This window comes from Balaenoptera borealis (genome assembly GCF_965194805.1).
Source record: "Balaenoptera borealis genome assembly, chromosome: 8".
In the NCBI taxonomy this organism is placed as follows: domain Eukaryota; kingdom Metazoa; phylum Chordata; class Mammalia; order Artiodactyla; family Balaenopteridae; genus Balaenoptera; species Balaenoptera borealis.
Window position 1 is genome coordinate 55,837,630 of NC_138865.1, and position 24,169 is coordinate 55,861,798.

At 39.9% G+C, this 24,169-nt stretch overlaps 1 protein-coding gene across 2 annotated transcripts in view; it reads right to left on the minus strand.

Moving 5' to 3' along the window:
• SH3GL2 (SH3 domain containing GRB2 like 2, endophilin A1) overlaps window positions 1-24,169 on the minus strand; it is a 217,224-nt gene that overhangs the window by 46,695 nt on the left and 146,360 nt on the right. For both annotated transcript variants that reach the window (XM_082401686.1, XM_082401685.1), the window contains exon 3: window positions 19,938-20,010. In XM_082401686.1, coding sequence (XP_082257812.1) covers window positions 19,938-20,010 — 73 coding nt within the window. The remainder of the gene's footprint in view (window positions 1-19,937; window positions 20,011-24,169) is intronic.

Consider the following 24,169-nt stretch of genomic DNA (forward strand, 5'->3'; position numbering starts at 1 on the left):
ATAGAAATGAATTCTCTCACATTTACGAAAGCCTCTTCCCTATACCTTGCCCTATGCATCTCTTCCATTTGGCTGTTCCTCAGTTGCTTCCTTTATAATAAACCAGTAAACATGAAATGAGCGTTTCTCTGTGCTCTGTCAGCCATTCTAGCAAATTAGCAAACCCAAGGAGGGGGTCAGAAGCAGCAGAGGCATCTGACATTGGAGCAGTCTTGTGGGACTGAGCCCTTACCTGATGCCAACTCCAGGTAGATAGTGTCAGAACTAAGTTGAATTGTATGACCCCCTGGTAGAGTCAGAGAACTGGTTGGTGTAGGGAGAAAAACGTACTCATCTAGTGTCAGAAGTGTTCTGTGGGTAGAGTGTAGGGAAAGAACAGTAGTTTTCCTTTTACATCTCTAAAACAGGCTGCAGCACACCCATGTGAGTGGGCGCTGACGATCTGACAGACATCTGTAGGAAAACCCTTGAGACTGCTTTTCTAGAAAGGTTCCGTGAAATGTCAGGACAAGTGGATCCCAAGCCTCTGAGGACAAGGCAAAAATGGTGTTTTCTAAAGAGGGGTTGATCCCAAAGACAGTGATGGCAAAAGATGGAGCGCTCTTTTTCCGAAGTGGGGAAAAAAAAAAAAAAAGGAGAGACAGTTCTGATGTCATTTTATTTTATTTTTTTTAGTTTCATTAACTATAATTCAAAATCAAGGTTTACAGCAGTCTTTGTGGAACAGAAAGCTGGAATGAAGGGGCCCAGCACAAATCTGAGCACAGGTGGGGGAGGGGTGAAGGGGAACAGGGTGATGAAAATGAGTGTTCACTGCAAGGGGGCAGGGATGAGTGATAAGTCTGCACCCCATCTTTCTCTTCCCCGCTAAATGATCATGACAGGAGTTTTTGGCAAAAGACCTTCTGTAAATTAAAAAAAGTACAACCTGCTTTAAACTGCTGTATAATGCTCTCAAGAGTAGCTTCCTTCTCTCTTCAACTGGGAAATTTCAAATAAAAAAACATAGTGACAGGGCATCTGTCTGTCACAACAGGGAAGAATAAAAGCCACCCCGACCCTGGCTAGTGTTGATGAAGGCAGTTGACACACTCAGGCAGAAGATGTGGCCACAGCATTCCAAGTCACATCTTCATGTTCTGACTGAGAGGGGAAACCTAATGGACTTAGCGTCCATCAGGGAAGGCCAAAGACAGGGAATACATTTTTCAGAAACCTTTCACTTCTTTTAGGGACTTAATTCCTTTCTCATCTCTACCTACCTTACAGAAAACAAACCTAGCTGCCTCAAAGAGCAGAGAGCTTTAGCAGACAAATGCTTAATGACTTGTACTAGTCTTCATAAATGCTACCATCTGGTCTGAAATTTTAGAAAAAGCCCTGAAATATCTTTGAGTAACTGAAGATCACGATGACATTTCATCTCATAGCTATCATTTCAGAAATATCTACTATGTGTAATTCACATACATTATCTCTTTAATCCTCCCCAAAATACGAGAGACAGCTTCGGCTTCTCCATTTTACAGATGAGGAAAATGAAGCAGAAAGAAATGATGTACTTGCTCAAGGACACACAGCAACAAGAAGCTGAGCAAAAACTGAATCCTAGTTGTGTCTCAAAAACCCAATTTCCTCCCAGAATGCCACTCTGACTCTGGCTGCTTTATTACTTCTTCATTAAAATAGGTCAAATTAAGACATGTCAGCAGCAAGATGTAGAGCTCTAGCTATACTAACACTTGTTAGGTGTTTGAAAATGCGGAGGTGAAGAAGTGTGATACATGCTGTGCCTCAGGAAGCAGGATGAGTGCCGCACCAGAGTTAGGAGACTGGAGGTCTCTCCATCTGTGCGACCTTGGGCGAGCCACCTAACCCTCTGCTTCCTCACCTCGAACCTAAGAAGACCAGCTTACCTGATGTCTGTAATGCCTTTCAAATCTGACAACCTCTCATACATGCACTACAATCCACTAGGATAAGTGAACTAAGTCACCTGCAAATGAGTACATGGTATCTATCCCAGTGTACACAGAACCTCAATGTAAATTTTCAAAACCAAAGAAACTCGTCCTTTGCAAAACCCTCTTGGAGGTCAAAACCAATAGGTCTTACTTTAAACCTCCAATGTAAAGATTTTACCTTTATTCTTTTTTTTAATCCCTCCTTTATTCAGTTTTTTTCCTACAAGAATGAATACTACAGCCAGACTATTTCCTAATGATCTGGTTTCTGTGTATGGGTCTTTACAAAAACAAGAATTTTTTTAAAAGATCAAATAGATATTTCAAGGAAAACAAGAAGGTAATTTACTCTCCCTTCTTGTAGAAAGTTATTAAATTTCAATAGGGAAGTTAATTACTAAATACAACAAATATTGTGAACAAGCATTGTTAAAATTGAGAGGACAGAAGTGATATTTAGATGTGAAAATATAGCCTCTTTTTGAAGATAAAAAAATTAGAACTGCATTCTTCTGTGATGGAATCTATTATCATTCCCTACTAATTAATGCAAGGGCATGTGCTGTCAAAGGGATAAAAGGACAGGGTTCACTGTAGCTCGGCTGAGAAGAGAAGGTTTACCCCAATCTCACTGTTCCTGGTTATAAGCAAGAGATACTAATACTTAGTAACAGAATTGTTGTGATGGTGAAATGAAGTGATATATGTAATCAAAGCAGGCAGTAAATAAATGTTAGTTCTTTTCTTCCCTTTCCCTCTTTTGACTGGAAAAAAAAAAAAAAACTGTCGTTCATGCCCATTTCATTGAAATAGTCACCAAGAGCTAAAAATCTACTTACCTCTTTATTATCGATCAAAGCTCAATGATATCTTCAGTTGGAGCAAAAAGTTAAGTCTGAATTACATCAACTAAATTTGTAAAGTCTTTTACAGAGATTATAATTGGGATATGAATACAAATCCCCAAATCACACTAAGTTAGATTTGGGGCTTAATACTTGCAACAAAATGTAAGTAATAAGTAACATTTTAGCAAATATTTCACACTGGCAACCTGTGATGATTGTGTATAATGGCCTAATTTTTCCGGATGAAATCTCAGAATATTTGCAAGTGTAAAACGATCTCTCTGATGCTCCTTGTCCTGTGAGCAACGCGTTTCCTAGCCTTGCACACTAACAATTATTAAAGGGTACAAAAGATTTATATGGTAATTAGGACGTAGGTAAATAACCTCAAACCTTTGCAGTTGCTTCTGAAGTTAAATATTAGAAGGGACTGAGGAAAGGGAAGAGGAAGCTTTGCCTGCTGATTTATACAAATATGTAGTTGTAGCAGGGAATCATACTACTCTTAACCCAAATAATGGTATTTATAAAACACTTCTCTCCAAGGTAGCAAAGCTCTTGTGTGCCCCTGCTGAGTGGGGAACAGTGGGGAGGTATTTTAAGACACTCAGCCGTGATACACAGTCAGCAGCCCTCAAGAACCCGTGAGATGGGACAGCAAACATCTCCCACCTCCGCATGGGGTGTTATAAGACGCCAGCACAGGTCTCACAGTGTGCCCTGGGAAAGCAGGCAATTACATCACAGGAGCAGAGAATGGTTCCTGCTATTTGAAAAGTACACAATCCTCTGTGCACTAACATCATGAGCTTCTGCTTCGTCAGGTTTTTGGAGCAGAGAGAACTATGATATTCTTGTGGGAAGGGTCCTACAGTGGGACTTTTCCCTGGAGGCCTTACCTGTGGAGGAATTGCTGGGTAAGCCCCTGAGATACCCTGAGGTAGGGCTGCAGACCACTGGGAAGGGAAGGTGAGTGACATTTCTCGAGCCCTTATAAAGTGCCAGGCACTGTACCAAATGCTTTTCACTGTCACATGTTTCAAAGAGATCTTCAGTCTTAGCATAGAGTGGACTTGTCCTACCTCTCCCTGAGGGGTTCAGGAGACTTCATCCAAAGCTGAAAAGAGATGACAGGTTTTCCCCATCTACTTCCTGCTTCCATATTAAGGAGCCAAAAGTGATAAGGGCAAATGACCTGTTGGCCCCAGCAGACAGTGATATGATTGAAATAGGAGCTCTGGTTGGGGAACAAACAGCCATACTCTATTAGTTTTCCATGCTGTGTAACAAAGTTCCACAAACTTAGTGGCTTCAAGCCACAGATTTATTACCCTACAGTTTCTGTAGGTTAGAAGTCCAGGCACAACTTAACTGCGTCCTCTGTTCGGGGTCTCACAAGGCTATATTCAATTCAAGGTGTCAGCCAGGTTGCCTTGTTATCAGGAAGCTTCAGTGGCAATGAATCTGCTTCCCAGCTCCCTTGGGTTACTGACAAAATTTCACTTCCCTGTGGTGGTTTTGACTGACAGCGCTGGCTTCTTACTGGCTGTTGGCTAGAGGCCATCCCCAGCTCCCTGACACTCATCCGTCTTCTAAGACAGTCACTACATGGCAGTCTGCTTCTCATAGGCCAGCAGGAGAATCCCTCTCACTCTAGCTGCTAAGAAAGTTTTATATAATGTAATGTGATCATGGGAATAACAGCCCACAATTTTGCCATGTAATGTAATCTAACCAAGGGAGTGGTGAGTGCTGATCCCATTACCTTTGCCATATTTTACTGTTTAAAAGGAAGTCACAGATCCCACCTACACTCAAAGGGAAGGGATTACAAAGGATGAGAATCATTAGGGGCCACTCGAGTGTATTCTACACACATACCAAGACTGAATGTGTCTTCATATTTTGTAGCATATGGCAATGAAGACAAAATGGACCAAGGAGACAGCCATATGTGAATATGAATTCTTGTTCTTTTGCTGCAAGACTTTGGGCAAGTTATTTAATCTCTCTTGAAGCTTCAGCTTTCTAATCTGAAAATAGGAACAACTATTACCTATGTAAATATGAATGTGCTGTCAATAGCTTCAGCCCAATGATCTTACACATGAGATTATGCACTTCTACACTTTTTCAAAAGCAATTGTGAAATGTATTAATTGCGCATGACACCAAGTAGGTATTATACAGACAGAGTAACAGCTCTGATTCTGGCCTGTTCAGGTTTGCAGACAATACCTCTATCTGAAACTTTAGCAACTCCTATACATGGAGCTCAAATATGATTAACATGATTTGATTCTCTCATTCAACAAATTAAGCACCTAATAAGCACTACTGTGCTAGGTTCACACACACACACACACACACACACACACACACACACACGAAAACAGACATATTCCTTGTCTTTGATGATGATTTTATGATACAGTGGGAGAGATAAACAGCATTCATTCAATAAATAATGAGGGCACTATTTGTACATTAGGGATAATAAACAGGACAAAGTCCTTACTCCTGTGGACATTATATTCTAGATGGGAGATGTAGGTGATGGGTAGATGATTTTTTTTAAAAAATATATCAAATAGAGGACAATTTAAAATGGTGACGGGATATTAGAAGGGGATATAAGAGTGGTAGGGAGAGGCTATTTCAGAAAGAGTGGCTAGGGAAGGACTCCATAGGGAGGTGGAGTGACAAGAAAGAACAGCCATAATGGGAGCCAGGAGAAGAGTATTCCAGGCAGAGGAACTTCCTGTGCAAAGACCCTGAGGCAGGAACGAGCTGAGCATGGCTGAGGATCAGCAACAAATAAAAACACCTTACGAAAGTAAATATTGTGATAAGTACAATAAAAGGTGAGAACAGGCTCTTTGACTACAATGTACGAACAACAATCCGACACTCAGGCCACTTGCATTTTAGTGGCAGAGAGAAGCCACACCTTACCAAGTAAATACAGAATAAAAGTTTAAGTAGTAACAAGTGCCACGAAGGAAAACAAAGCAGGGAAATGGCTTAGAGGGTGATGTTTTAAACAAGATGGTTGGAAAAGCCACACAAATAAGGTGACATTAGAGCAGAGACCTGAGTGAAGACCTGGGGGATACCTGGAGACAAGTGGTTCAGGCAGACGGCCTGGCACAGTCCCAGGAATGAGGGTGCTGTGTGGGTGAGAGGAGCAATGGGAAGGCCGGGGACACTGGTGCAGACGGAGTGAGACAGAGATTTGTAGGATTTCAGGAAATGAAGTCAGATCATCGGACCTTGAGCGCTTTCAATGCTATTCTAAATGGGGAACCACTGGAGAGATTTATGGAGGGGACTCGAGTCAAGGTGTCATGAGGACAGTGGAGTGGACCTGATTTAGACAGGGGGCCCAGAGTATTTAAGCTGAGGTAGGAAGGATGACTAAGAAGGCAGGAGGTGACTTGCCAGGGCAGTTGGGGCACTTCAGGAAGAGGAAACAACCAGTGCCAAGTAATCTTCTGTAATCTGTCCTTATGCATTTCCATTATTTTTCAGAGTCAGGATTTAGAAAAGCAAAAGCACTGGCTATTAGACGCAGTACAAATCCTTTATTCTTTAAGTAAAGAATGGATATATTCATTCGTGCACTTATTCAATAGACATATTGAGGGCAAACAATGCACCAGGCACAATGCTAAGAGCCCTGAAAGACAAGAAGATGAACACGACTCAAGTCCTGTCCTCCACGAAATACAGCAAATTCAGTGTGTTTCGGAGGCAAGTATTTGAGACAAGAATGCCAAACAATATATGTATTGATTTTCAGCTCTATTGCCACCAAATATCTTATTTATGCATCTTTGGAAGGGCATGATTAAGAGGGCAGCCCATGAGAAAGAAATATAATTTTGATGCAATAGCTTTGCAGGGATTAATGAGATATTTTAAAATTAATAGAGCTAACTTTTATTTCTACAGGCAACATTCCACAATGAGATTTTAAATTATTATTAAGAAGTTCTGAATAGACATTTAATGACCCTGACTTAATGTCCCAATCTCAGGCATGTGGAGAACCTCAGACCGTGCAGGCATTCAAGGGAAAAGCATTTCTTTAGAAAACCAAACCTTGACGCACGATGTTTTTCATGTTTGCTTTTTATCTACACATCTTGGAAGTTTATATAGGATGATGACATCAGGATCAGAATAACTTTTCAGTGCAAACTAAAAAGGTCTCTGCCATCACCACTCTGCTAAGGCTGGGAAGGAAACACAGCCAGCCAATCACACCATGCCTACAGTTCTACATCAGGGAAAGATCTCCACTACAGTGCCATGAAACGGATTTGCAGAATGCTGAAAGAAATGGACAAAAAAAACCTTAAAGATATCCTGATCCAAAAATCAAGAGTCCATTTCTCTACTGAAAAAATCAACCATCAATATATATAAACCAAAAAGCTAAACATCAAACACATATCAAAATATAATACAGAGCTAGAATGGCAAACTATATAGTCCTGTGCTGTCCATTATGGGAACCAATGGTCACATGGGGCTATTGAGCATTTGAAATGTGGCTAGTCCAAACAGATATGTACTGTATGTATAAAACATACACCAAATTTCAAAACTTAGTATAAGAAAAAAAATGTAAAAATTTTCAATGATTTTTAATATCAGTTAAAATTTTGGATATACTGGATTAAATATTATTAAAATCAATTTTACCTTTTTAAAAATTTTTTAATTTAATTTATTTTATATACAGCAGGTTCTTATTAGTCATCAATTTTATACACATCACTGTACACATGTCACTCCCAATTGCCCAGTTCTATTGATTTGAGTCCTCTCCCTCTTTTTCTTGATGAGTCTGGCTAATGGTTTATCAATTTTGTTTATCTTCTCAAAGAACCAGCTTTTAGTTTTATTGATCTTTGCTATTGTTTTCTTTGTTCCTATTTCATTTATTTCTGCTCTGATCTTTATGATTTCTTTCCTTCTGCTAACTTTGGGTTTTGTTTGTTCTTCTTTCTCTAGTTCTTTTAGGTGTAAGGTTAGATTGTTTATTTGAGATTTTTCTTGTTTCTTGAGGTAGGCTTGTATAGCTAAAAACTTCCCTCTTAGAACTGCTTTTGCTACATCCCATAGGTTTTGGATCGCCGTGTTTTCATTGTCATTTGTCTCTAGGTATTTTTGGATTTCCTCTTTGATTTCTTCAGTGATATCTTGGTTATTTAGTAACGTACTATTTAGCCTGCATGTGTTTGTGTTTTTTATATTTTTTTCCCTGTAATTCATTTCTAATCTCATAGCTTTGTGGTCAGAAAAGATGCTTGATATGATTTCAATTTTCTTAAATTTACTGAGGCTTGATTTGTGACCCAAGATGTGATCTATCCTGCAGAATGTCCCATGAGCACTTGAGAAGAAAGTGTATGGAATGTCCTATAAATATCAATTAAATCTATCTGGTCTATTGTGTCACTTAAAGCTTCTGTTTCCTTATTTATTTTCATTTTGGATGACCTGTCCATTGGTTTAAGTGAGATGTTAAAGTCTCCCACTATTACTGTGTTACTGTCAATTTCCTTTTTTATAGCTGTTAGCAGTTGCCTTATATATTGAGGTGCTCCTATGTTGGGTGCATATATATTTATAATTGTTATATCTTCTTCTTGGATTGATCCCTTGATCATTATGTAGTGTCCTTCTTTGTCTCTTGTAGTAGTCTTTATTTTAAAGTCTATTTTATCTGATATGAGTATGCTAGTCCAGCTTTCTTTTGATTTCCATTTGCATGGAACATCTTTTTCCATCCCCTCACTTTCAGTCTGTATGTGTCCCTAGGTCTGAAGTGGGTCTCTTGTAGACAGCATATATATGGGTCTTGTTTTTGTATCCATTCAGCAAGCCTGTGTCTTTTGGTTGGAGCATTTAATCCATTCACGTTTAAGGTAATTATCGATATGTATGTTCCTATGACCATTTTCTTAATTGTTTTGGGTTTGTTTTTGTGGGTCCTTTTCTTCTCTTGTGTTTCCCACTTAGAGAAGTTCCTTTAGCATTTGTTGTAGAGCTGGTTTGGTGGTGCTGAATTCTCTTAGCTTTTGCTTGTCTGTAAAGCTTTTGATTTCTCCATCGAATCTGAATGAGATCCTTGCCAGGTAGAGTAATCTTGGTTGTAGGTTCTTCCCTTTCATCACTTTAAGTATATCATGCCACTCCCTTCTGGCTTGTAAAGTTTCTGCTGAGAAATCAGCTGTTGACCTTATGGGAGTTCCCTTGTATATTATTTGTCATTTTTCCCTTGCTGCTTTCTTCTTTTTTTTAAATTTTTTTGTATTTTTTAACATCTTTATTAGAGTATAATTGCTTTACAATGGTGTGTCAGTTTCTGCTTTATAACAAAGTGAATCAGTTATACGTATACATAAGTCCCCATATCTCTTCCCTCTTGCATCTCCCTCCCTCCCACCCTCTCTATCCCACCCCTCCAGGCGGTCACAAAGCACCGAGGTGATCTCCCTGTGCTATGCAGCTGCTTCCCACTAGCTATCTATTTTACGTTTGGTAGTGTATATATGTCCATGCCACTCTCTCACTTTGTCCCAGCTTACCCTTCCCCCTCCCCGTATCCTCTAGTAGGTCCTCTAGTAAGGACCTACTATCCTCTACTAAGTCCATTACTAGATGGACTTATCCTCTACTAAGTCCATTCTCTAGTAGGTCTGCATCTTTATTCCTGTCTTGGCCTAGGTTCTTCTGACCATTTTTTTTTTCTTAGATTCCATATATATGTGTTAGCGTATGGTATTTGTTTTTTTCTTTCTGACTTACTTCACTCTGTATGACAGTCTCAAGGTCCATCCACCTCACTACAAATAACTCACTTTTGTTCCTTTTTATGGCTGAGTAATATTCCATTGTATATATGTGTCACATCTTCTTTATCCATTCATCTGTTGATGGACACTTAGATTGCTTCCATGTCCTGGCTATTGTACATAGAGCTGCAATGAACATTCTGGTACATGACTCTTTTTGAAGTATGGTTTTCTCAGGATATATGCCCAGTAGTGGGATTGCTGGGTCGTATGGTAGTTCTATTTGTAGTTTTTTAAGGAATGTCCATACTGTTCTCCATAGTGGCTGTATCAATTTACATTCCCACCAACAGTGCAAGAGGGTTCCCTTTTCTCCACACCCTCTCCAGCATTTATTGTTTCTAGATTTTTTGATGATGGCCATTCTGACTGGTGTGAGATGGTATCTCATTGTAGTTTTGATTTGCATTTCTCTAATGATTAATGATGTTGAGCATTCTTTCATGTGCCTGTTGGCAATCTGTATATCTCCTTTGGAGAAATGTCTATTTAGGTCTTCTGCCCATTTTTGGATTAGGTTGTTTGTTTTTTTGGTATTGAGATGCATGAGCTGCTTGTAAATCTTGAAGATTAATCCTTTGTCAGTTGCTTCATTTGCAAATATTTTCTCCCATTCTGAGGGTTGTCTTTTGCTCTTGTTTATGGTTTCCTTTGCTGTGCAAAAGCTTTTAAGTTTCATTAGGTCCCATTTGTTTATTTTTGTTTTTATTTCCATTTCTCTAGGGGCTGGTTCAAAAAGGACCTTGCTGTGAGATTTATGTCATAGAGTGTTCTGCCTATGTTTTCCTCTAAGAGTTTGATAGTGTCTGGCCTTATATTTAGGTCTTTAATCCATTTTGAGTTTATTTTTGTGTATGGTGTCAGGGAGTGTTCTAATTTCATACTTCTACATGTACCTGTCCAGTTTTCCCAGCACCACTTATTGAAGAGGCTGTCTTTTCTCCACTGTATATGTTTGCCTCCTTTATCAAAGATAAGGTGACCATATGTGCGTGGGTTTATCTCTGGGCTTTCTATCCTGTTCCATTGATCTATGTTTCTGTTTTTGTGCCAGTACCAAACTGTCTTGATTACTGTAGCTTTGTAATATAGTCTGAAGTCAGGGAGCCTGATTCCTCCAGCTTCATTTTTCGTTCTCAAGATTGCTTTGGCTATTCGGGGTCTTTTGTGTCTCCATACAAATTGTGAAATTTTTTGTTCTAGTTCTGTGAAAAATGCCAGTGGTAGTTTGATAGGGATTGCATTGAATCTGTAGATTGCTTTGGGTAGTAGAGTCATTTTCACAATGTTGATTCTTCCAATCCAAGAACATGGTATATCTCTCCATCTATTTGTATCATCTTTAATTTCTTTCATCAGTGTCTTATAATTTTCTGCATACAGGTCTTTTGTCTCCTTAGGTAGGTTTATTCCTAGATATTTTATTCTTTTTCTTGCAATGGCAAATGGGAGTGTTTTCTTAATTTCACTTTCAGATTTTTCATCATTAGTGTATAGGAATGCAAGAGACTTCTGTGCATTAATTTTGTATCCTGCTACTTTACCAAATTCATTGATTACCTCTAGTAGTTTTCTAGTAGCATCTTTAGGATTCTCTGCTTATAGTAGTATCATGTCATCTGCAAATAGTGACAGCTTTACTTCTTCTTTTCCGACTTGGATTCCTTTTATTTCTTTTTCTTCTCTGATTGCTGTGGCTAACACTTCCAAAACTATGTTGAATAATAGTGGTGAGAGTGGGCAACCTTGTCTTGTTCCTGATCTTAGTGGAAATGGTTTCAGTTTTTCACCATTGAGAACAATTTTGGCTGTGGGTTTGTCATATATGGCCTTTATTATGTTGAGGAAAGTTCCCTCTATGCCTACTTTCTGCAGGGCTTTTATCATAAATGGGTGGTGAATTTTGTCAAAAGCTTTCTCTGCATCTATTGAGATGATCATACGGTTTTTCTCCTTCAATTTGTTAATATGATGTATCACGTTGATTGATTTGCGTATATTGAAGAATCCTTGCATTCCTGGAATAAACCCCACTTGATCATGGTGTATGATCCTTTTAATGTGCTGTTGGATTCTGTTTGCTAGTATTTTGTTGAGGATTTTTGCATCTATGTTCATCAGCGATATTGGCCTGTAGTTTTCTTTCTTTGTGACATCTTTGTCTGGTTTTGGTATCAGGGTGATGGTGGCCTCGTAGAATGAGTTGGGGAGTGTTCCTCCCTCTGCAATATTTTGGAAGAGTTTGAGAAGGATAGGTGTTAGCTTTTCTATAAATGTTTCACAGAATTCGCCTGTGAAGCCATCTGGTCCTGGGCTTTTGTTTGTTGGAAGATTTTTAATCACAGTTTAAATTTCAGTGCTTGTGATTGGTCTGTTTATATTTTCTATTTCTTCCTGGTTCAGTCTCGGAAGGTTGTGCATTTCTAAGAATTTGTCCATTTTTCCAGGTTGTCCATTTTATTGGCATATAGTTGCTTGTAGTAATCTCTCATGATCCTTTGTATTTCTGCAGTGTCAGTTGTTACTTCTTTTTCATTTCTAATTCTATTGATTTGAGTCTTCTCCCTTGTTTTCTTGATAAGTCTGGCTAATGGTTTATCAATTTTGTTTATCTTCTCAAAGAACCAGCTTTTAGTTTTATTGATCTTTGCTATTGTTTCCTTCATTTCTTTTTCATTTATTTCTGATCTGATCTTTATGATTTCTTTCCTTCTGCTATCTTTGGGGTTTTCTTGTTCTTCTTTCTCTAATTGCTTTAGGTGTAAGGTTAGGTTGTTTATTTGAGATGTTTCTTGTTTCTTAAGGTAGGCCTGTATAGCTATAAACTTCCCTCTTATAACTGCTTTTGCTGCATCCCATAGATTTTGGGTCGTTGTGTTTTCATTGTCATTTTTTTCTAGGTATTTTTTGATTTCCTCTTTGATTTCTTCAGTGATCTCTTGGTTATTAAGTAGTGTGTTGTTTAGCCTCCATGTGTTTGTATTTCTTTCAGATTTTTTCCTGTAATTGATATCTAGTCTCAGAGCGTTGTGGTCAGAAAAGATACTTGATACGATTTCAATTTTCTTAAATTTCCCAAGGCTTGATTTGTGACCCAAGTTATGATCTATCCTGGAGAACGTTCCTTGAGCACTTGAGAAGAATGTATATTCTGTTGTTTTTGGATGGATAGAATGTCCTATAAATATCAATTAAGTCCATCTTGTTTAATGTATCCGTTAAAGCTTGTGTTTCCTTATTTATTTTCATTTTGGATGATGTGTCCATTGGTTAAAGTGGAGTGTTAAAGTCCCCTACTATGATTGTGTTACTGTCGATTTCCCCTTTTATGGCTGTTAGTATTTGCCTTATGTATTGAGGTGCTCCTATGTTGGGTGCATAAATATATACAATTGTTATATCTTCTTCTTGGTTTGATCCCTTGATCATTATGTAGTGTCCTTCTTTGTCTCTAGTAATAGTCTTTGTTTTAAAGTCAATTTTGTCTGATATGAGAATTGCTACTCCAGCTTTCTTTTGGTTTCCATTTGCATGGAATATCTTTTTCCATCCCCTCACTTTCAGTCTGTATGTGTCCCTAGGTCTGAAGTGGGTCTCTTGTAGACAGCATATATATGGGTCTTGTTTTTGTATCCATTCAGCCGGTCTATGTCTTTTGGTGGGAGTATTTAATCCATTTACATTTAAGGTAATTATCGATATGTATGTTCCTATTACCATTTGCTTAATTGTTTTGGGTTTATTATTGTAGGTCTTTTCTTTCCTTCTCTTGTGTTTCCTGCCTAGAGAAGTTCCTTTAGCATTTTTTGTAGAGCTGGTTTGGTGGTGCTGAATTGTCTTAGCTTTTGCTTGTCTGTAAAGCTTTTAATTTCTCCATCAAATCTGAATAGATTGCTGGGTAGAGTAATCTTGGTTGTAGGTTTTTCTCTTTCATCACTTTACATATGTCCTGCCACTGCCTTCTGGTTTGCAGAGTTTCTGCTGAAAGATCAGCTGTTAACCTTATGGGGATTCCCTTATGTGTTACTTGTTTTTCCCTTTCTGCTTTTAATATTTGTCCTTTGTATTTAATTTTTGATAGTTTGATTAATATGTGTCTTGCGTGTTTCTCCTTGGATTTATATTTCCCTTGCTGCTTTTAATATTTGTTCTTTGTATTTAATTTTTGATAGTTTGATTAATATGTGTCTTGCGTGTTTCTCCTTGGATTTATCCTGTATGGGACTCTCTGTGCTTCCTGGAGTTGACTATTTCCTTTCCCATATTAGGGAAGTTTTCAACTATAATCTCTTCAAATATTTTCTCAGTCCCTTTCTTTTTCTCTTCTTCTTCTGGGACCCCTATAATGCGAATGTTGTTGCATTTAATTTTGTCCCAGCGGTCTCTTAGGCTGTCTTCATTTCTTTTCATTCTTTTTTCGTTATTCTGTTCCGCAGCAGTGAATTCCCCCATTCTGTCTTCCAGGTCACTTATCCATTCTTCTGCCTCAGTTATTCTGTTCTTGATTCCTTCTAGTGTAGTTTTCATTTCAGTTATTGTATTGTTCATCTCTGTTTGTTTGTTCTTTAATTCTTCTATGTCTTTGTTAAACATTTCTTGCATCTTCTCAATCTTTGCCTCCATTCTTTTTCCGAGGTCGTGGATCATCTTCACTATCATTATTCTGAATTCTCTTTCTGGAAGGTTGCCTATCTCCAATTCATTTAGTTGTTTTTCTGGGGTTTTATCTTGTTCCTTCATCTGGTACATAGCCCTCTGCCTTTTCATTTTGTCTATCTTTCTGTGAATGTGGTTTTTGTTCCACTGGCTGCAGGATTGTAGTTCTTCTTGCTTCTTCTCTACCTTTCTTTTTTACTTTTTTTAATATGGTTAGTAGAAAATTCAAAATTACACATGTGCCTTGCATCTTATTTCTATTGGACACTGCTGATTTATTTTCCCCCCACAAGGCATCAGAATACTCATATAAGAAAACGGATTCAGGGCTTCCCTGGTGGCACAGTAGTTAAGAATCTGCCTGCCAATGCAGGGGACACGGGTTGGAGCCCTGGTCTGGGAAGATCCCACATGCCACAGAGCAACTAAGCCCGTGCACCACAACTACTGAGCCCGCGCCCTAGAGCCATCGAGCCACAACTACTGAGTCCGCATGCCACAACTACTGAGCCCATGTGCTACAACTACTGAAACCCATGTGCCATGAGCCCGTGCTCCACAACAAGAGAAGCCACCGCAATGAGAAGCCCGTGCACTGCAACGTGAAGAGTAGGCCCCGCTCGCCGCAACCAGAGAAAGCCTGCACACAGCAAGGAAGACCCAATGCAGCCAAAAATAAATAAATAAAATAAAATAAATAAATTTATTAAAAGAAAACTGATTTATATCTTCTCCGATGATCTTTGCTCTTAGATACCATGAGAATAGGGGCTCACAATCAGTAGAAGTACACAGGACTTCTCAAGTTCAAATTATTTCTTATCTAAGCAGCTTGGAAATCTGTACTGGTTTATGTTGTTCCTGTCAGAATCATTTCACAGTCCAAGCTGAAAGACTTTACAGCTCTCTGTTCTATGTCCTCGAAAGCCCTGCCTTTGAAGGCCACACCTGCAGGCCTGTGACCCCACTCACCCCTCCTCACTTCATCAGTTAGCTGGAATTTCCAGAAGGAATTAGCCATGTAGGCCTCTGGGCAGCTCTCCTCAGAGTATACATATTTTAGGCTGTTAGACTGTGAGGTCCCAGGGGGCAGGGGTCCAATCTTGGTTCTGCATCTACCCCCACTACATCTAGAATTGCATAGGTCCTTGTATAAAAGTAAATGCATTTGATAAATGTTGGTTACATGGGTAGAGCTGATGGGTTAGGGGAAAGGAAGAGTTTCTCCTTCTCTCTTTTACATTATAGCAGTTTTATCACATTAGCCACTGACTATCAACTGTGCTTCATAATTCATTTTTTCAAATATCCAAATTTCATGGGCTGCCTGGATCTGAGTTGGGGCCTGGGGGCATATGGGGGGATGGTGGGGAATAAGACAGGCTGAGCCCTCTCCTTACAGGGGAGGACAAACCAAAGCACACACACCATGCAATTACAGTAAGTGTGGCATGTGCCACCAGGGGAAAGCAGCTGGGATCATGAGAGGGTCACTGACAGTGGAACCTAATGCAGTCAGGGCTTCTGGAAGGCTTCTAAATGCCCTTGATGCTGGACCTGAGGAGACTGTTTGTCTGGCAAGGTAGAGGGGAAAGGGCAGGGCTGACCATGTAGGGAGGGCCCTTTGAGCCTTGTTAAAAATGGTAAAACTTAATCCTAAAAGCAGTGAAAAACCCATTGAAGGGTTTTGTGCAAGATGATGACATGATCAGGTCTGCCTTTTAAAATATCACTCCGGAGGAGGGCAAGAGCAGATGGGTAGGCCTACACAGAGCACAGCTACAGATTCAAGAAAAGTAATCCAACTCTCTTTGGTCATCATTTCAGTAGGAATTGAGTTTCAAGACTATACAGATATGTATGCTCCATAACCACAAGATTTGAAAGCCAGAGTGCATCCTAGAGTATGAATCAAATACAAGATACTCTCAAAGTACCCTCAAAGCATTAATTTCCATAGATCCTACCGGCCTGTCCAGGTAAATTTGTTACTTTGCATAAGTCCCTATCCTGACCCTGGCCAGATCTTGCTTATTCAGGACCAGAAGCCAGTGATCCGTATTGGTTGACCCAGTTTCTGGGGTCACAGAGAGGCTGAGTGGTCAAAGCATTTATCACACAGCATGAGTTCAGGAATATTCTGCTCTTCTGTGCCCAAGGACTGGGAGCCTCTGGGTGCTGGCTAGATTCTTGTGTCCCCTTTGCAAGGACACTTGGATTCTGAACAAGTGTACTGGATCAGCCACCTTTCAGAAGCTCTAGCCAATGTCTGCTCTCAGGGCAAGAAATTCATGGAGGAACTAAGTCATATCTATTATAAGCCAATTAAACACAAATTGTCTAAATTCTGAAGAATGAGCATATGAAATTTTGTTTTATTCTGGACCCTTCTAGATGACACTTATTTGTATAAATATGTGGCCTGCCCATATATAACTGCTTTTCTGAAACCAACTTGTGATTGCCTGGTGATGGCCTTAATTGTTCTCCTTGGTGGCAGATGTTCACTCAATTTTTAAATAGCCATAAAACCAATATGTTGGTAGCTAATAAGCACATTCAGAATTCTGTTAAAAATACGTCATTTCTAAAAATTCAAATCTCCCCCAATTACCTCCTCCTGTTATCTTTTTTATTAAAATAAAAATAAGTCTCAACCCCATAATTTGTTCCCTTTCTGTATTTCTGTCACATCCACTCTGAAAGTAAAGGACCCTTTGCACCTAAATGAAGAATCCGTTCTTCTCAGAAGCAGGACTGTGCAATGGAAAGTTCCTGGGCTCGGGGGCATCAGACCTGGGTTCCAATCCTGGTTTCATCCCTTCCTAGGTGTGTAACTTTGGGAAAGTTTCTTAAATTCTCTGGCCCTTGTTTTTCCTGAGGAAAATTAGGCTAGCCTACTATATTAGTTTTCTAGGTCTGCCATAACAAATTGCCACAAATTGTGCGGCTTAGAACAACAGAAATTTACTCTCTCACAGTTCAAGACACTTGAAATCAAGGTGTCAGCAGGGTTGGTTCTTTCTGAGGCTCTCTGGGAGAATCCTTCCTCGCCTCTTCCAGCTCTGGTGGCTCCCGGCATTCCTTGGTTTGTGGCAGCATCATTCTAATCTTGGCCTCTGTCTTCAGGTGGCCTTCTGCCCTGTGTCTCTCTGTGTTTTCTCTTCTTCTTATAAGGACACCAGTTGTTGGATTTAGGGCTCACTCTAACTCCAGAATGAGTTCATCTCAAGGTCATTAACTGATTACATCTCAAAAGATGTTATTTCCAAATAAAGTCACATTTGGAGGTTCTGGATAGCCCTGGATTTTGAAGGACATCCTATTCAGCACAGCATACCTCCATACACCTGAATTCCATTATACTCAGGAACACAGATGGGTTCCCACCAAAGATCTGTGTTCATGGATTTTTAGTTTCTTTGCTATACTATGAATTTTTCAACTGCGTTTTCTTTTTATAATCAGGAAAAAAACAGTTATTTTTAGAGAGGAGACAGTGTATATAACTAGCGGCATACTGAAAATGCATTAGTGTTCAATAAATACTATATTTTCCCTCTCCTTCCCTACATTTAACATTAGTCCTACAACATGGAAGCAACCTAAGTGTCCATCGAAAGATGAATGGATAAAAAAGATGAGGCACATATATATAATGGAATATTACTCAGCCATAAAAAGAAACAAAATTGAGTTATTTGTAGTGAGGTGGATGGACCTAGAGTCTTTCATACAGAGTGAAGTAAGTCAGAAAGAGAAAAACAAATATCGTATGCTAACACATATATATGGAGTCTAAAAAAAAAAAAAATGGTTCTGATGAACCTAAGGGCAGGACAGGAATAAAGACACAGATGTAGAGAATGGACTTGAGGACACGGGGAGGGGGAAGAGTAAGCTGGGACGAAATGAGAGAGTAGCACTGACGTATATACACTACCAAATGTCAAATAGACAGCTAGTGGGAAGCAGCCGCATAGCACAGGGAGATCAGCTCCGTGCTTTGTGACCACCTAGAGGGGTGGGATAGGGAGGGTGGGAGGGAGACGCAAGAGGGAGGGGATATGGGGATATATGTATTTGTATAGCTGATTCACTTTGTTATACAGCAGAAACAAACACAACATTGTAAAGAAATTATACTCCAATAAAGATGTTAAAAAATATATATTAGCCTTACAACAGCAGGGTTAATTAATCCTAGCACCATTCATGCATAAATCCCGGGAAATGAGGGAGCACTTCAAGGTTCTACTCAAAGACAAAGACAAAAACGTCCTTCCCTAAACAATGACTTCTTACTGTGAGACCTGGGGCAAGCAATTCTCTTTTCAAAACTGACCTATAACAGCTGTTTAAATACTTAGGAACAGGTGAAGATCTCTTAGATAAGAGATCCTTGAATCTCTGTGGAATACAGAGGTCATGAAGAAGGCTGCAAGCAAAAATTGGAAACTTCATTTTTGCTATTCGTTGCCTAATTTGCCAACAATTTGGTGTACTATCAGTTAAATGCCTGGTTCCTATGGCTTATCACTTACTTCAATATTTTCCTTCCTCACATAATCCCATCTCTGATGCAGTTTTTAAAAAAACTGAGAATGTTATTCCCACAGTTTGGGCTGAGTGAAAGCTGCAGCCAGCAGCAGAAGGCAGTAGGGAGCTGGTCAGCACTGACTGTGCTTGTCTGCCTCCTCTTATCCCACGTTATTTCCTTTTCTTATCTCTCACCCATTAATGCTCAGAATCCAAACACAGTGGGGCTGACACAGTGCCTGAACCATCTCCCCTAGGACCACCAAAGACACAGGAATCTCAACCTGAAACTCCCAAAGAAACTGGTCTCAAGATACGCAGTTTTCCCAGTATTCATACGTTTTACTTAAATATATTCAACCTTGCTTCAAGTTTCTATACTCTGCAGTTAGGAACTGCTCTGCAGGAAGAGTGCTGAGGAGGTCTATAGTATCAGCTGCTTTGCTCTGTTACACCTTGTGCTCTTCGACATCACCCCACTTCTGCCTGGCTCTCTTTTCGAGGTACAGCTCCATTATCTCTATTATAACTCCCTTCTCTTAAGAGTGTAAGAGGTTAGCAAGGACAAGTGCTGATCTGTGATGTGCTTGGAGAAAAATCAGAACAAAGAACAACCCTCCAAAGACTTCAGTGATGCGTATGGACGGAAACCCTCTGTATTTCACAAAAACCGTTCAACTTCCTACTTTTTCACACCTTTGGTGAATTACTATGTTTTATCTGAAAATCCTCCCAGTTTTCTTTCTTACAATCCCTTTCAAATTAGTGTCCAGTTAATAACAGCTTGCAGCTACCCTGACATCATGTGCCACCCACGCTGCCAACACAGTGCTATTTGTTAATTATACTACAGTCAGATAAAATATCACAGAAGCCTCCAGTTACTTCAGTGTGAACCTAAAAAGTCCTCACTTCCCAGTCGAAATGCTCCACCTGAAGCCACTGAACTTCCAGAAGGGAGGATAGAGCAAGCAGAAGCGCACCAAACCTAGCCTGTCTACCAAAGAGAAACGAAAAGTTACCTGGAGGGATACCCCTGCAAGTATAAAACGAGCCCTTACCTGGATTGGGTTGAAGGTACTCAATTGTTTTAGTCATTATTTCCATCACAGCCCTGCTGGTGACATCCACTTTCTGAAATGAGAAAATAAATATTCTAAATGATGCAAATTATTAGCTTTAGAAACGTAGTTTTTGCTTGAGTATATATACAACCACTGGTGGTACAACAGAGCAACAAGTCCTGCGGTGGAAGGTGAGGGGCTCACAGAGCTGCCAGAAGTAACACTGGCTTTGCATTCAGCTGTGTTCCATCAAGACTTGGAAAGCCCATTTACCCAAAAAGGAAACTACTAATTTCCTAAAATGTGTTTCAAAATATACTTCCTTACCTCCTGGTAAAATAAGGTGGATATAGCTTCCTCTCACTGTAAGTTGCCTGAGGTGGTCTCTGAGAATGGTTCACTCCTCACTTGACACAGAAAACCCCACAAAATCTTGCAAATCAAGAGGTTCAAATCTTCATGTTCACTTTAAGAACACCCATGAAGCTATGGCCAGGCCATAGAGGGTGTGCATATCCAAAAAGCCACCAACTCTCTGAAAGATGTCACTTTACAGAAGCAATGCATGCTATTCCATCATTAAAATGTTGGAGTTGTCTGGTGTATCCATCCAGGTCAAAGAGTGGGGCTGGACAGAGGGTCCATGACCCAAAAAAGAGTGAATTTTTTGCCGCACATGCTTAAAAATGCGGAGAGTAAAGTTACACTTAAGGGTTTTCATGTAGCGTCTCTGGCATTGAGCACATCCAGGTGAACAGAATCCGAGATGGGCCCTGGACTTACAGAGCTCATGGACGGATTAACCCCTACCTGAGCCCTCTCTGCCACACTATGATGATCCCTACTGAAAAAGAGTAAATTGTACCTAAACCTGAAGAGGAGGTTGCAGAGAAGAAGATGTCCCGAAAGAAACTGAAGAAACAAAAATATATGACCCAGGAATAAATTCAGCATAAAATAAACATAAATTTTAAAAAAGTAAGGTGGCGCTATGAAACATATTTTGCCCCAGAGGCATTTACTGGATGTCTACAGAGGGCCAGGCATGGTGGCACATTTCACTGCTCTAAAGAAAGAAACATGCAACATCGACTCTGCTTGTTCAGGTAAGAGAGGGAAAGTTTTTATTTAACTTCTGAGAACATCCCAAGTACATAAAAATCTTGAGCAAACACTTCTAAGCAGTTCTTGAACTTTTGGTTAATTCTAAATTAAAATCTTGGTCCTAGAGTCTATCCTTGCAAAATTCTGAATGGTCAGTATTTGCGCTCAGCAGGTCACCATGTTCTCTCTCTGTTGCACCCTTTTTCCCACATGAAGAGGCCATGCAATGAGGTCCTCTCTACATTCCCCCATGAAATCCTTTTCTTATCAACACGTGTGGTCCATTCATTCACTCTACAGGGTAAATGACTGCTGAAAATTAGCGCATCCTCCTATCCAAGGTATGTACATGGAATACGTAAGTATGAATGAAGGGAATTAATTTTTGACGGCAGAATATCAGATCTCAATTAAGTTCAAGGAGACTTTGTTGTTTTCTTTAGAGTTCAAGGGCTCCTCCCTCAATTCCAATTTTTCTGTAACCTACTGCACCTACATACAAAATCAACCTTTTATGGATGGGGCAAGCCTCCTTCTCTTTCTTTTTTTTTTTAATTAATGTTTATTGCAGTATGGTTGCTTTACAATGTTGTGTTAGCCTCCACTGCACAACAAAAGTATCAGCCATACACATATAGATATGCTCTCCCTTTTGGACTTGCCTCCCACTTAGGTTACCACGGTGCATTAGGTAGAGTTCCCTGTGCTATTCAGTATGTGCCCATCAGTTGTCTATTTTATACATAGTATCAGTACTGTATATGTGTCAATCCCAGTTCCCAATTCCTCCCACCCCACCCCTTTCCCCCTTGGTATCCGTATATTTGTTTTCTATGTCTGTGTAAGCCTTCTTCTCTTTCATAATCAGAAACCATACCATAACCAGAAGATTTTATCTTTCAGCTTTGTTTTTCAATACTTAATAATTTCCCCTTCCATGGTAGTCATATTACTGTGTGTGTAAGGAGCTTGCTACTACTGTGATTAATAGAGGAAACATTTTTTTCTTATGAGGCCATCACGGTATAAAATTACCTCAAAAAGCATTCCTATTTAAGAGATGTCTGCCCACATGTGAACCCTGTACCACATTCTTTTGGTTAACTTGAGTTTTTAATACATCTTAGATTTGAGTATGTGGCTAAGTAGTATTTAGTTCTGCAATAAATAGTGGCCCCCAGAGTTTTATAGTGCAGAACTTGTGTGGCCATACACGGAGGTCCTGGAAGTATTACCAACATGCCAACCAACAACTATGCACTCAATGTAATGGAAATGAAGTCAAAGGGTGTGTGCAGAAAAAACAGGCTGAAAGTCCAGGTTACAGGTGTGATAGGACAAAAACACAGATCTTCTGCTGACTATATGACAGGGCTTAAAGCATTCAATGTCAAATGGATCCAAATGTCCTATGTGGCTATGACTGGAAGAAAAGTAGTTCCAAAGGTCAAAGTTTCTAAGGGAGAGTGCCAGAGGAACTGAATTGGCCAGTGACCACTTGGTATTCTGAACTCATCTGATGTGAGGGAGCTAACCAATTTCTAACTTTCCCCCATCTCTACCCTCAGTAATAATCATGACCACCATCATCATAAACTGTTTTATATTTGTCAGAAATTGTTCCAAGGGCTTTAAATATCTTTACATACCAAATCCTCAGAAGCCTTATGAAACAGATACACAGAGGTTAAGAAACTTGCCCAATTCCGGCTCCAGCGTATGTGTTGTTAACTACCACCCAATACTTCTTGAAAGCACACAAAGGCAACAGGGACATCTCCTAACCTGAAGAGAGACACCAAGTCAGAGCTGCAAAGCTCTCTGTACCATCTCCTAGATGGAGCTGGAGACCTGGCAGAGGTCAACCACACAGGACCAGGAGGAAAGCACCTTCCAGCTCACCTTCTGGTTTTGTTTTGAAAGTCCTCAAAGTCTACAGAAACTCATTCACAAGAACTATTCTACCCTGGGCCTCTGCAAAAGGGAGGCTGTCCCAGGCTAAGTTGTTTGACCACATGCCCTCAGTTACACTGGCTTCTCTACAGAGGCTGGGTGCCAGTAGTGTATATCTGGAGTGGTCCATGGGCAAGTCAGCAAGGAAAGCATGAAAAGTGGTTCTCATTTGCGAAATGAAACCCCCTTTCCCTTCTGGGCTCTGTGACTGCCCAAGTACTCAGGCTCTATAAACAGAAGCTATTAGCTTGGCTAAAGCCAGTGGTCTTGGGGGAGGCACAGAGACACTGGAGACACCAATATTAGAGAATTGCATTTGGTCCCCAAAGTGGGATTCAACCTTAGAAGAAGAGTGAGAATAAAAACTACTCAGTGTCCCCCATGGTTTGGCCAAAGTCTCCCAGGGAAGAGCCCATACAACCCCAGATCTTGTGCCCACTGAGGCAGATTCCTTCAACACTTTCAGGTACCTGATCTAGATATCAATCTAGAGAAATTTCTAGCTAAACCCTTTTGATCAGAGCATAAAATAACCTTCACTTGCAATCCACCTCTGAAAACAACTTTATCCAGTATAATAATTTGCGGAATGCATTTTCAAGACATACACCAAACAGGGGAGAGCTACTAGCAAATTCATTTACTAGGATCTTACTCCTGATTTTACACTTGACAGTTAATAAACATAAGAGAACAAGGCCAGTAGAGCATCCAGTCCAAAGCCTTGATTTTTTAAATATGCCAGTCTGAACCTGGAGAAGGGAAATGAATTCTCTGAGGTCACACAACCCACGCAGCTATCACGGGAAGAAATATAGTTCCAAAGGTCATGGATCAGACACGGCTTCCAAGGAAGAATGCTGGAGGAACTGGATCATCCAATGACATCAGCCAGTAGGAGGCTGACCAACGTCCAACTTCTCTCCGTCTCTGTCCCCTTTTTGTCCAGAACTCTTTTTGCTAAACAAAACTATACTGTGTCAGCCATGGACAAGGTGAGGCCATCACCCTGTGAGAACCTTAAACGCTCCTTGTCAGGCTCTTGCTAGGAACGCTATTTATACACCGCAACTGTCAATGTCCAACCATATACCCTCTTATTAACAGGCCTAGTATAACTACCATGAACTAAGAAGATTTCCACTTAAATAATTTATTATAACTGGCAAGAG